This window comes from Cervus canadensis, chromosome 11 (assembly GCF_019320065.1).
Source record: "Cervus canadensis isolate Bull #8, Minnesota chromosome 11, ASM1932006v1, whole genome shotgun sequence".
NCBI lineage: Eukaryota > Metazoa > Chordata > Mammalia > Artiodactyla > Cervidae > Cervus > Cervus canadensis.
Window position 1 is genome coordinate 42,853,297 of NC_057396.1, and position 14,443 is coordinate 42,867,739.

At 45.8% G+C, this 14,443-nt stretch overlaps 1 protein-coding gene across 1 annotated transcript in view; it reads right to left on the bottom strand.

The window, feature by feature from the left end:
• Positions 1–13,884, bottom strand: part of DNHD1 (dynein heavy chain domain 1) — a 62,530-nt gene extending 48,646 nt beyond the window's left edge. Inside the window, 8 exon segments of the mRNA XM_043481103.1 lie at positions 880–1,036; positions 3,361–3,471; positions 3,551–3,754; positions 8,517–8,687; positions 12,244–13,057; positions 13,303–13,376; positions 13,504–13,572; positions 13,868–13,884. Coding sequence (XP_043337038.1) covers positions 880–1,036; positions 3,361–3,471; positions 3,551–3,754; positions 8,517–8,687; positions 12,244–13,057; positions 13,303–13,366 — 1,521 coding nt within the window. The 5' untranslated portion in view covers positions 13,367–13,376; positions 13,504–13,572; positions 13,868–13,884.
• Positions 13,885–14,443: the final 559 nt, after the last annotated feature.

Here is a 14,443-nt window from a genome sequence, read left to right on the forward strand (position 1 = left end):
ACCACCATGAATTAATTTTTGTGTATGGTATAGCAACTATCAGAAAACAGCAATGCTTTAAAATACCATTTATAATAGCAACAAAAAATGTCTAGTATCTAGCAATAAATCTAATGAACAAATCTAATGATAAATATGTTCAAGACATCTACAGGAAACCTCCAAAATCCTGTCAAAAGTAATTAAAGAAATCAAAATAAATCAATAGATTCATATCATGGATTAGGAAACTAAATATTGTTAGGATATCAATTCTCCCCCAAATTGATCTATAGATTTAAAGCAGACATGCTGAATCCGCCTGCAATGCAGGAGATGTGGGTTCAATCCCTGGGTCCGGAAGATCCCCTGGAGTAGGAAATGTCAACCTCCTTCAGTATTCTTGCCTAGAAAATCCCCTGGACAGAGAAGCCTGGTGGGCTACAGTTCATAAGAGTCCCAAAGGGTCGGACACGACTGAGAGGCTGAGCAGGCACGCACGGGGGTGTGTACCACAGACGTCAAGTCAGCACAAGAAGGAAGGACCCCATGACTGGATGCTTCTATCAGCCACGGAGGCCTATCAAAAGCTCAAGAGAGGTTCTGAAGCCCAGAAACACCTAAGATCAGGATCCCAACTTTCAAATTCTCTAACTGCTCCTGGCACGAATGTTCCTTCTTGACTCCGCTCAAGCCTTTAGGAAAAGACTGAATCTAAGTCTCTGCCTATTTGTTACTAATCCATTCACTTAGAGTACAGGCTGCTGCTGGTAAACAGGACAAAGACTCTGAGCCCACTGCAGAGTCCAGAACATACAGGGAAGCTTAAGCCAAGAGATAGCTGAAACCCTGGTGTGTTCAGCGTGGAGAGAAATCTCACCATAAATGGGAGCCTCTTACCAGATGAAGGATGGACGTGCAGAGACGCAGGCAGCGATGGAGCAGCCGCAGGGCCTTGTGGTTCTCCTTGGCTAGAGCCCGCCGCAGGTCCAGCAGCTCGTAGCACTGATCTGCTTCGTGGGGCAGCCAGGACACAGAGTGCAGCTCCTGCAGAAGTCTGGAATCAGGGCTAAACTGGTCAGAGCTGGTGACTCTGCCCTCCTTCCTTGGACTCTTTTGACTTATTCCTAGCCCAGCTCACCCCAGAATAAGCAAAGGCTTAGAGACAGCATAATGTTCCCAGAGACCGACAGTGACAGCCTCCTCTTGAGGGTTCTTTGGAAGAGGTTAAGCCCAGGGTGTTGCTGGCTGTGGAATTCTTTGGCAAAGGTTTGGGGTATGCACAAATGTTTACACTGGGTAACCCTTTCTGCCAAGAAAGAAGGTCAAAGAGATCCTAGGGTCTGACTAGAGGAGAGACTGCAGAGGCTTCTTCCTTGGAATAAGGAAAGCCATGGGTCTTTACAGTCTAGATGGACAGGCAGGTTTTAGAATCAAAGGTGAGGAACCTCCAACTTCCCTATGGGTTGACCATCCCTGAAGAAACCCACTTCTGTTATCTATTCCCCCCACAACCACCCTGAAAAATCTACATTTCAAAATATCCTTGAAAAAATGGGCTCCCTGATAAACAGAGGATGATCACATGGGTATCATTTACTCAGTTCCTACTGAGGCACTGAACATGGTACTTTATATTCACTATCTCATTTAATTCTCACTGCTGGTTCGTTGAGTAAAGATAGTGAAAGTAAGTTAAAGTGAAAGTCACTCAGTAATGTCTGACTCTTTGCAACCCCATGGACTTCTCCAGACCAGAATACTGGAGTGGGTAGCCTTTCCCTTCTCCAGGGGATCTTTCCAACCTAGGGATCGAACCCAGTCCTGCCTCACTGCAGGCAGATTCTTTACCAGCTGAGCCACAAGGGAAGCCCAAGAATACTGGAGTGGGTAGCCTATCCCTTCTCTAGCAGATCTTCTCAGCCCAGGAATAGAACTGGGGTCTCCTGCACTGCAGGCAGATTCTTTACCAACTGAGCTATCAGGGAAGCCATCAAGTAAAGAATCTGCCTGCAAAGCAGGAGACTTGGGAGATGCTGGTTTGATCCCTGGGTCAGGAAGCTCCCCTGGAGAAGGAAATGGAAACTTACTCTAGTATTCTTGCCTGGAAAATCCCATGGACAGAGGAGCCTGGCAGGCTACAGTCCAAAGGGTTGCAAAGAGTTGGTTATGGCTGTGACTTTTTTTTTTTTTAACAGCTGTGAGTAGCAAAAATCTTCTTTTGTTTTCAGATCAGGAAACTGGGGCTCAAAGAGTAAGGTCTCTTGCTAGTGTTTAGGACTTAAATTCGGATCTGTGCAGCCAATTATGCCATGATGACTAAGCTCAACTGGAGAAAATCTAGAGCTGAGGTTATGAACTGGTAGCACATGGGCCAAATTCAGAATGAAAGGGTTTTTGTATGTACCACTAAGAGTTGGCCAGCACAGTGTTTTAATAAAACTTTTTGGTGTTTTAATAAAAATTAAAAGATAACTAGATAAAATTAAGAGATTTTACAATAAAATGTGGATTCCTAGGTCATCCTGAAAAAAATAATGTGGCTGACATGTTGGATCCATATTCCTAATGGTAAGAATCGATTGGAACTGAATAGTGACTGTCCTTTTTAGGTGCAATCCCCAAGCTTACTGCAGTCCCATGCTCCCTAATGTCTTGAATCCAGCCCACTGTGTTTCTTCCACAGCTCTTCCTTGGGCCCTGCAGGCCTCTGAGCTTGCAACTCCTATTACAGAAGATAACTGCAATAGTTGAGGAGTGTGCAGAGAAAGTAAGAAAGAACTGAAAACAGGAGAAACTAAGTTTTTCTTAAAAAATAAAAAGAGAATTCAAGTAATACCATGGTAAGAGCAGAGTTTCAAATACCTACATTACATCCTCAGATTTGATATTTAATAACTGGACAATCTGGAGAAAGTTGATATGAAAATTTATTAATACATAGATCTGTTCAGAATATATTTTTCAGAGGAAAAAACTGGTTACATAACAATTATGTGAAGTATGATTGCATTTGTTAATATGATGGGAAAAAAGACTCTAAGAATATGTGACAAAATGTCATGGTTATCTATAGATGGTGAGACTGAAGAGTTTTTCATTTGTGCTCTTTTTGTATTTTCCAAATCTTCTAAAATGATTGTGTAGGTTACTGCTTGTAAAATAATTTTCAGAAGTCCACTGCAGAGACTTCCCTGGTGGTCCAGCGGCTAAGAACTCTGTGTTCCTAATGCAGTGGGGTTGGATTCAATCCATAGTCAGGGAACTAGATCCCATATGCCTCAACTAAGACCCAGAGAAGCCAAACAAATAAATTTTTTTTTAAGTCCATAGAAGTAAAAAAAAAAAAAGTCCATAGAAGTTGTGCCTTGAAGACCTCACCTGTTGATATGAAGCAGCCCAGCTCCAAAGTGGGGGACAGCCAGGAGCAGGTGTTTCTCTAGGAAAGACCGATGCTGGTGCAACCTCTGCAGCTTCACACCCTTCTTCCAGCTACAAACCAGAGGGAAGTGATGTGTACTGTGGCTCTTTGTGATGCCTCTTCCCAAACCCCATACCCACCATCACCTACCTGGCTAAGGCCTTGCGTAAGAGGCAATACTTGAAGAACGGTATGAGCTGGAGCTGTTGCCAGAGGACAGAGTGGTGATGCCAGGTTCCCAGCGTCATTGCCTCACTGCCCTCCACGGGATGCACGTGCAGGATCCCGAAGGGAGAGAAGATGTAGTGCTCAGGGTTCACCTTGTTGGGTGGCACCACCATCAGGCTGTAAGGCCTTTAAACCAGAGCACAGATCAGTGGGGGCCTTGGGAGTTTGTGCAGACTCCAGGGAGGGACAAAAGAAGGACAGAAAGGGAGAACAAGGAGGCAGAAAGGAAGGCAGAAGACAGTGGGAAGAGGGGAAAGAGAGCAGAATGATCTTCAAACCAGAAAGATGCGATATTAAGAAGAAAAAGGAAGCCAAAAACAGGTGGGAAGAAAGAAAAAGGCTCTTAGCCAGTTCCAAGAAGTTCATATCTCCAGACGCAGAGAACATACATCCCATCAACTCTAAGATGCTATCAATTGTAAGCTGCAGCATTCTTTCATGAAACACTAAAAGAAAAAATGCTGTCAATATGATACGTCACCAATTTGTAAGATGCATGACAATTTCAGAAATGTTGAAATGTGAAAAGAAATGTACATCTTAGAAATGATAAAATATGTATATCCAACATGCTGAAATAACATGCAGAGATAATCAGGGAAGGCTGTTTGGAGTAACTGAGAATGGGGGAAAGCAAGGGTAACTAGAACACTAGACACAGGCCAATAAAGAGGAAAACTGCCATCTAGTGAACCAGATAAATTCCTCCAGAGCCATCTTATAATCCTAGTAAGTTGTCTTATTTCAGGAAAATGCTCCCATATCCCACATTAAATACACTCTATATGTAAGTATATAACATATAAATTATGTGCTATATCTAGTTGAGGTAAAATAGTTGCCATAATGCCATGCTTGGGCACATTTAATAAGGCATTTATTAATTTTTATCCTGCAGTTTTCTTTTCATAACTTGGAGTCAGTAATATTTTTAAGCACTAAAAAAATTTTTTAGCCCTTTAAAAGCTGTGTGTCCCAAATCCAATGCATATAATGCCTAAAATGTAAAACCACCCTCCTCTCTCTCTCTGTCTCTCTCTCTCTCTCTCTCTCTGTCTCTCTCCCATCACTCCCCCCATACATTATTAAGCAAATGACTCAAGGGCATATACATAAGTATCAGTATAAACTCAGTAAGTCAAATCATATAAAAACTTTATTTCATTTCTGACAAAGTGACTAGATCTTCTCAAGTATACTATTATCCCCAAATTATAGATGAGAAAACTGAACAAAGAGAAGTCATAAGTTTGCACAAGGCAGTTAAGGAAAGAATTTTTGTTGTTTAGCTGCTAAGTTGTGTCCAACTCTTATGCGACACCATGGACTGTGGCCCACCAAGCTCCTCTGTCAATGGGATTTCCCAGGCAAGACTACTGGAGTGGTTTGCTATTTCCTTCTCCAGGGGATCTTCCCCACCCAGGGATTGAACCTGCATCTCCTGCATTGGCAGGCAGACTCTTTACCACTGAGCCACCAGGGAAGCCCAGGATTTATTTTATTTTATTTTTTTGTTGTTGTTTTGATATTTTTTTTTTATTAGTTGGAGGCTAATTACTTCACAACATTTCAGTGGGTTTTGTCATACATTGACATGAATCAGCCATGGAGTTACATGTATTCCCCATCCCGATCCCCCCTCCCACCTCCCTCTCCACCCGATTCCTCTGGGTCTTCCCAGTGCACCAGGCCCGAGCACTTGTCTCATGCATCCCACCTGGAAGCCCAGGATTTAAAAATCAAATCTACCTGACTGAAGCCCCCCCCTCTCTTAACCACTGGGTTATGCAGCATCCCGCAGGATAGCTACCTATCCTAACTGAGGCCTGACTTCCCAAGGGGATGCTCCTTCCCCTGTGGCCTTCTTAATGGAGGCTATTCTTCCTGCACAGGGCAGGAGTCAGGGATAGCTGAGCAAAGATCCTAAGGAAGTGAAGGAATATATTCTTCCCTGAGTATAAATCAACCAGTCCATCCTAAAGGAGATCAGCCCTGGGTGTTCATTGGAAGGACTGATGCTGAAGCTGAAACTCCAATACTTTGGCCACCTCATGCAAAGAGTTGACTCACTGGAAAAGACCCTGATGCTGGGAGGGATTGGGGGCAGGAGGAGAAGGGGATGACAGAGGATGAGATGGCTGGATGGGCATGAGTTTGAGTAAACTCCGGGAGTTGGTGATGGACAGGGAGGCCTGGCGTGCTGCGATTCATGGGGTCTCAAAGAGTCAGACATGACTGAACGACTGAACTGAACTGAACAGAAGTATAAATCAATATCTAGGACAGGAGGTTCCCTGGTAGCCTAGAGACTAGGATTTCTGGCTTTCACTGCTGTGGGCCAGGTTCAATCCCTGGCCTGGGAACTGAGATCCTTGTAAGCATAGCAAGCTAGGAAAAATACAAGCAAACTTTGATAATTGCAAATACACTGAAAGAAAACCTCAAAGTGAAACAAAAAACGCCAGGTTTCCAGTTTTACTGATGGTGCACTAGAAATATGGACCAACATTCCCCTTGAGAACAACTAGAAAAACTGGGCAAAGTACCCAGATAAAACATCAGAGAACCCACAAATTAAATCCCCTGGGCTTCCAGATGGGACTCTGGTTACAACACAGGTTGAACCAGAAAACACCTCCCTCCTTGGTGTGGGCCCCCAGCTCTTTTGTTTTAAAAGCAAATCTGCTTTAAACCCACTTCTGCTCTTTAGTTTTCTGTCTGAAGAAAGCTCAGCTTTCTTTCTTCTATCTTTCAGGAGCATATAGTAAAACTGACACACCACTGCCTCTACTGGAATCTCTGGAGAAAAGCAGCACCAAGTGAAAAACTCACTTCACTGTGTTCCTTTCTGGGCAGATGTGGGCCCTGTAATTATTCACTGCTTTTTTAGTTCTCTTGCTCATGGTTTCTTGTTTCTCTCTGTGCCTAATTATCTTTGATTATGTTGCTTCTCTGACTATGACTGAGCTGATAGTTGAAAGCCCTAAGCTTGTCATTTTCTTTCTATAGGCTCTCCACCATTGTCAACCGGGCTCCCACCCCACATTGCTGCCATTACATCACTACTGCTGGACAGTCAAGTGTAGCAGCCACTAGACGTCAGTAGGTAGTTCATCATCTTCAGCTACAGTGACAATCTAGTTGTGATGTCACCACAGGTCATGGATTACTAGCATGCTACTTCCCATTAGCAAAAAGCCTAGTACTTTCCAAGGCCAAGGACATTACCAAACCAATATCAGAATCCCATAGTTGAGGATCGTTTCCTGAGACCACTCATGATGCCAAGTACTATATCAGAGTCCAGTCAGAAAAACAGAAATTGCCTTCAGCATTTCAACAAAGTGAATTCAATAAAGAAAACGTGTTTTTTAGAAAAGGTGTCAGAGGACACCTGAAAAGCAAAAAGGAAAAAAACTAAGGTACAGCAGAGACAACAACTACAGGAAATGGATGCCAGCCCTAAGACTAGAGGAACAAAGGAAAGAAGTTTGGGTTCTCAGAAGCCATGGATTTGGAGGCGGGGCTGGTAGCACAGGGACTTGGATTTCTAAGGAATGCCACCTGGCTGCTACTAGTAAATAAGGAGTTCGGAGGAGGGGCCTTGTAGAGTTACGATTCAGAACTCTGATGGGAAAGTGCTACCCCAACTGGCGTTGATCCCTCTTGCAGTGCCAGGATCAGGAAGAGGCTACTTCAGAAAGTGCCTGCTGCTGGCAGAGTGAATGACCATTTCTGGGGCAATGATATGAAGGGAAAGCAGAGGAAGGACAAAGTCCCTTCTCCTTTTATCCTGCTATCCAGTCTCCTTCTAGCATCCCCTATTAAACTAACAGGAAGCTACCTGAAAAAAGAGAAAGGAAGTTTACAGAGTCCCAGCCCCAGCATTACAAAGCAGAGAGAGAAGAGCAGAACTAGAGCCAAGAGACAATTGCTTAATAACAAGCACAATGCTCTCCTTGAGCTTTTGTTAAATGAATTGATCAGTAAATCAGTGGATGGTACAGATCATTAGTCCCACTGAAGTTCAGGAGAAAGAGGTCAGTGTATGCAGGATATATAGATTCCTGGGAGTAGATATCAGATACTGCTCAAGACTATGGACTTTTGAGTTAAGACAGGGCCAGGTTTCAGTCTTGTTTCTACCACTTACTATGTGGTCTTGGACAAGTCACGTAACCTGTCTATGCATCAGTCTACTCATATCATATATGGAATAATAATGGCACCTACCTGGTAGGTGGGGATTAAACGACACAGGTATTTTAAAAAAGCTTGATTAATGGTAATTACTACTGATATTTCTGGGAAGAGAAGAGACTTGAATAGAGCTTTTAAAAATACTAAGATTTTGATCTAATGGAAGAAAGTGAATGAATGACTCTTGAGTCATATGGAAGAAGACTTGTTTTCTTTTTTTTTTTTTTTTTAGAAGACTTGTTTTCATAGCACAGGGATAAAATGAGGACCAAAAGGTAAAAGTTAAAGGAACGTAGTCTAAGGAAAATGATGCCTTGTGAAACACAAAGATTTAAATGAACACCTGATTCTTGCACTGGAATTAGAAGAGTTCACCATCAAATTCCCTTCTGAGGTGATGACCAAATGTTTCTGTCATGCTAGGACAAAAGAAAGAAGACAGAGCAAAAAGTAGAAAAGAATGACTAACACGAAAAGCTATGAGAGCAAAGGAGAACAAGAGGAAGTGAAGAGTGGAGAGAAGGCTGAGAAGGGAAGAAAGAGGGAACCTGGGAGACAGAAGAAATGAGAGGGTAGAGGAGAAAGACAGGAAAATAGCAGGTCTGGAGAGGAGGAGGAGGGGAAGACAGTGTGGGGGGAAGTCAGGGAGCGGGAGGAGCAGGTCAGGGATCTGGGCATGGGCTCTCACGTAAAGTAGCGGCTGGGAGCCACGTTGAGATAAAGGAAGTGGATCTTCTTCAGGTATCTCTCTGTCTTCATAATGGCCATTATCTGGCTACCCAGGAGGGAAATCTGTGGTAAGAAGCCAGTGCTTCTTTTTTGGAGGGTCTTCTCAGGAACTTCCAAGTCCAGCTGAGACCTGTATGATACAAAGTCAGGAGAGAAGAGGCAGTCAGGAGAGAAGAGGCAGAGCAAAGCGATCAGGCGGCTACTGTCTGCCAGTGAACAAAGGAGCTAGATTAGGTGCCTGAGAGGACCTGATGTGGCCTTGTTAGAGCCTGTCAACCATCTACACCCAAAGGTTTGCATGCTGAGCAAATACAGTCCAAGAGGTGACATAGTCAGGCAGCTGCAGTCATTCAGATCTGTGTGTGAAGAACCCTTCCCTTCCTGATAAATGAGTAATCGTTCTGGATTGATTGTGATTACTATGACATCAGTATTACATAATACTCAGTAAAAGTCATGGGAATACTTTGCTGTCCCAACTCATCACCTTGCAAGCCCATAGTCCTAGATATCTCCTCTCTGGCAACCTTCCTAGCCTTCTCCATCTCCTATCTTTGTCCCCATTATACCTGCTTTCCAACTCTTCATGATCTCCACGCCTGGGGTTTCTTTCTTATTTTTTCTCCATCATCACCCAAACTCCACCTTCATATCCATCTCTTCCCAGCTGGGATTCAACTATACATCCTTCAGCACCCTCAAGCCTGCACCAATATACCATCAGTCTTCCTACCCTTCTACCATACCAGCTGATAAAATTGGTATTAAAATTAATTATTATTAGAGAAGCCAAAAATCAATTACCTGGACTAATAAATTTGATGAGTAAACTCAAGAGCACAAAAAATAAAACAAACCAAAAACCCTCTGAATAATTCAGTTTAGATTTAACCAGTCCAAGCATATTCATGCCAGTAATTAACCCAAATCTAGATCAACAGAACAACTTACTCCAGGGCTACAACGCCATCCTAAAGTTCACATCGGGACTTCCTTGGTGGTCTAGTGGTTGAGAATCCACCTGCCAATGCAGGCGACACGGGTTCAATCCTTGGTCCTGGAGGATCCCACAGGCCACAGAGCAGCTGTGCCCTCACACCACAACTGCTGAGCCTGTGTTCTGCAACAAAAGAAGCCACCGCAACGAGAAGCCCTAGCACAACTGGGGAGCGGCCCCAGGTTTCCGCAACTAAAGAAATCCCATTGGCAGCAATGAAGACCCAGAACAGTCAAAAATAAATAAATTAATTAATTAATTAAATTAAATGAAGTTCACATCAATAACAGGGTTTGTGATTTTGACATTAGATCAGGACATCTTAATGGTATAACTGCACTAAAGTTTCATTTCCTCAATAATTAAAGCCCTACTTGTACTAAGCAGGTTCAGTAGATCTCAGAAGAGAAATATCATCTCCTGTATAGACTCCTGGAGTCCAGTCTCATCTGTGGGCTCACTCTGCTTGATGTCTTAGTACAAGTCTTCAGGCAGCTACCCCTTGCAGTCTCCTTGACTGCTATTGCAGGCTTCCACCTCCCCTCCCCCACACTCAGCCCGCCGAGCTCCCAGTCCCCTTCTTTGCTTCTGTCCCTGCCCAGCGAAAACTGAGGCTCTCAGCCATGAAATAACTCCCTCAAGTTAGCTGCCTTCCCACACATTTATCTATACATATTTCCATTCTACTTTTGCCTCCAAATTTGAGAGGAAGGAGTGACCTTCTCCTCTGCAAGACTAATTCCTCCATTTGTGCTCTGGATCCCTTCTCCCCTCTTCATGAAGTATTTTCAATCTCCTCTTCTTCTGTTGTTAGCCTATGTTTATTCATTCACTCTACAAATATGTATTGAGCACCAGCTGCTCAAAGACTGTCTTGAGGGCTATAAACACCTCTCCATTTTTTGAGAGTCCTACTCAGACACCACTGTTCTTTCAATCTGCTGTCCTAATCTCTCTTTCTCTTTCAAGCCAAGCTTCATGAAATAATGAAACATGATTTCCACTTCTTCCCCTTCCATTCACTTCTGAATGCACTACAGTCTGCCTTCCTCATCACAAAACTACACTGAAACTGCTCTCACCAACCTCTTCCTTGTTGCTAAATCCAGTGAATATTTTTTTCATATTTTTCTTAATTGTCTTGGTAAAGCTTAACACCGACTGCTCCCTCCTCTTTGAAATTTTCCACTTTATTTCACTTCCTGACCTTCAAGGTATTTTGTTAACCCAAATTTAAACCCAAACTCCTCTGATGTGCTTTCTCCTAATTCTGATGTGTATGCACACACACACCCAGAGAAAGACCCAGGGAAAAGGCAGTGTTCTTTGATTTTGTAGCATTTAACGCAAATTGTAATGCTATTTTACTTAAATCAACTTATTTAACATCTATCTCCCTTAACTAAGCTGTAAAACCCCAGGGTGGAGAAGGAAATGGAGTACTCCACTCCAGTACTCTTGCCTGGAGAATCCCAGGGACAGAGGAGCCTGGTGGGCTGCCGTCTGTGGGGTTGCACAGAGTCGGACACGACTGAAGCGGCTTAGCAGCAGTAGCAAAACCTAAGGGAAGAGATTGACTCGCTCTTATCACCTCTGTATGCTCAGCATCTAGCAGTTCCTGATACATATTGTTTATCCAATAATACTTCTTGAATATATGAATGTCTGAGAGGCCAGTCCTGGGGAATATGGTGAAATTAAGCCACATTAGCTAGACCTCAGAGGTTTACTGCCAGCTCCAAAAAGAGGACCAAGAACTTGACTTCTTTCAAGCATCTCAGGCCATTCTCACTCAATCTAGATTACTCCCCCGGGAAAGGAGACTTATACTCACGGCACAGAGCAGATCATTGAAAAAGAAGCATCTGGTGGGGCAATTGAAGGCATACACAATGAAGGCACTAGCCACCTTCCATCAGGGCCCCAAGAGTCTACCTATATGCCCAGCCATAAACTGAGAGCTAAAATTGAGAATGCCAAGATTGATTGAAGGTAAAACTAGCCTTCTTTCTAGACAGTGAATGTATGAATGCCTGCAAGCCAGTCCTAGAGAATATGAAACAGAAAACAGCTTGAGTTTCTAGAATGTGTCACAGACAAGCTGGCCAGGGGACAGGGAGAAATTCCAAGACTAGAGTTAGAGAATTCTGAGAAGAGGGCATTTCTGTAGGCATTCTGAAATCCTTACAGAGCAGTTAAGAGCCAGACTGGGGCAAAAATCATCACTCCAAGGGCCAACAGTCCCTCACTCGCAGGGCAAGACTCTGGAAGGATCAGAATGAAAAGTCCTAACTGGCAGTGCAGCCAACTCTAGCCTGCCTTGGAGCTGGTTTAGCTCACATAGACATGAGTGGAAGGGGCCCCCAGACAGGCACTCACCTAGGAGCATCTCGAGGGAGAGACCCAGATTGAGTATCCCGCAGTAGGTAGGCCCAGAGGCAAGACTCGGGGATTATGGAACAAGTGAGAAAAACAACTAAGCACTACATGAGAAAGAAGTCTAGAAACTCTGGAAACTCAGGCTGTTTTCTGAAGCTTTGGCTTCCTCGAGGTTGACTTGTGATTTTCATTAATTTCTGCATTTTCCTAAGGGGATTAACACTGAGACCACTGGGGTTATTAGCAGACAGAAAGGAAGAGGTTTTTTTCTTTCCTTTGCTCAAAGCCCTGGACTAGGTTCCTCACTTACTTAGTCTCTGTTCTTCCAACACGCTCCTCTTCTGCGTTGTCAGTGTCACTGCCTTCATACTGTACTGGGATGTCAGTTGCCAGTGCCAAGGGCAGAAGCCTGAGGCCATCTAGCCACTGGGTCTCTTCCATGGCCACCTCCGCACCGACAATACCCAGGCTGTGCTGTAGCTCGGGCAGGGTCAGTGGTCGCAGCCATGTGGCCAGATCATCCTCGACTTGCTGCCCTTCCCACTGGGCCTGCACAAAAGGGCATGCTGGGCGTGGGGTCCCATGATGGAACCTCTTCCTCTGGGGATAGCAGTCAACATGGGAGGTGCCCTCTAACAACGAGGAGTCTCGGGGAAAGGCCTGGTCTATGGCGTCCAGCAGATCCAGCTGGAGCTGGGCCTGAACCCAGGGTGCCCAGCGGTACAGCCGCTCCAGGAAAGGCAGCAAGTCAAGGCGACCGACCAGCAGCGCTCGATATGGGGGCAGCAGACCCAGCACGGCATGCAGGTAGTACCACGCTGCAGGGCTGCCATCCTGTAGCACTTTTGAGAACAGGGTTTGGAGCTCAGCTACCAGGAGCTCTAGCACTGTGGGGTGCTCGGACCGAGTCACTGCCTTCAGGGACTGCCTCTGTTTTCCTTGACAGGCTCCGCGCTGCTCTGCTTCCTCCAAGACACCTACGGAGCGCTGAGATTCAAGGGCTTTAGATGATGCCTCTTCATCTGAGACCAAGAGGAGCCAGGCATTCAACTGCCGTCGAACTGCCCCTGCCCACTGCTCAGGATCCAACTGCCAGTTCCAGGCTCCTGGTTGATGGGTCTCACCTGCTTGGTGCAGCGCAAGAGAGGGCAAGAGAAGGGGGCTTAGGATCTGGGCAGCGTCAAGGGCATTGAGAGAATGGGGAAGGGAGGGACTTAGGACCATGAGATGGATAGAGATGCAGTTTCCTGAGACCCTCAACCCACCCTACAGCTTCCCCTTAAGACCGGTGAAAAGCCGACCCAGGACGGAGGTAGGGCCCTCCCTGCACAGGAGTCTCTTCCCACTGCCCCTGACACCATCCCCTCACCTGGACTATGGGGCATAGAAGGCAAGGGAAGGGAAGAGAGCGGGATGTGCTGGTGAGGTTTCATGGGGAAGTGCCTGTAGGAGAAACGGATGAACTTAGACTTGGGTCTCGGGCACAGGCTCGCTCTATTCACAGCCACCCCCACACAGACACTGGCACGCACTCATATGGTCACCGGTAAAGGTTAAGTTGCAGACGCACCTAAAAATGACTCACTCAGGACCTCAGAGCAGCAGGGAACAGTCACTGGGGCTGGGGCCTGGCGATCGCCTGAAGGGGATGAACAGGTCGTCACGGACAGGCAGCAAAGCCCCGGTCCCGTCTGCCCTCGCCCGTGGACTAAGAGAACGTGTTGAGGACAGAAAGCAGAGGAGAGGGTACCAAGGAGGGTACTAGGCGGGATGGAGGCGGGAGGAAGAAGAGGAGGTGGAAGAGGAGAGGAAGGGAGGGGGTGTGGGAGAAAGGGACACTCCGGGGGGCGGGGGGGCAGTGGTGAGAATGTGTGTGTGTCTGTGTGTCTGGGAGCAGCGGTGCGAAAGGCAGGGATCCCCAGCAGCGGACTCACTCGCGGCCCCATCCCTCCCAACTGTTAGAACAGTTAGCACGTCGCGTGAGGCGGAGCCTCGGGTGAGAGCCCAGGCGGGGCCAGGAAGGGGCGGAGTCCTGGGAGAGGGGCGGGGCCCTGGGAGAGGGGGCGGGCCCAGGCCAAACCTGCCCGCTGCCCTCTGCCCGCAGGCCTTGGGAATAGGCAGTCTAGCTGGTTAGGTCTGGAAAATAACAACTTGTTTGATTTGGGAAAGTACCAATCCTGCGGGCGTCGTGAGCGGCTGTAGTCCATATTGCCTGTTTATCTATTACTGAGCCTGTAAGTTGCTACGGGCACCCACAACAGGGATCACTGGGACACCCCAACCCACCCAACGCACACTCGCGTGTATCCATCTAGACCACCACACCCCTAGCAAAAAATCCAAGTAAGACAAACTCCTTGATCACAGAGGATCTCAAAATCTGGGGGGGTTGGGGTGGAGGGAGGGCAGGAGGAAACGCCTGAATGATTAAAATAAATAGAAACTCAGCATGTGACAGAGTCCCACCTCCACTTTGGATATCTGATAAGAATCCCAAACTTAAAAACTTA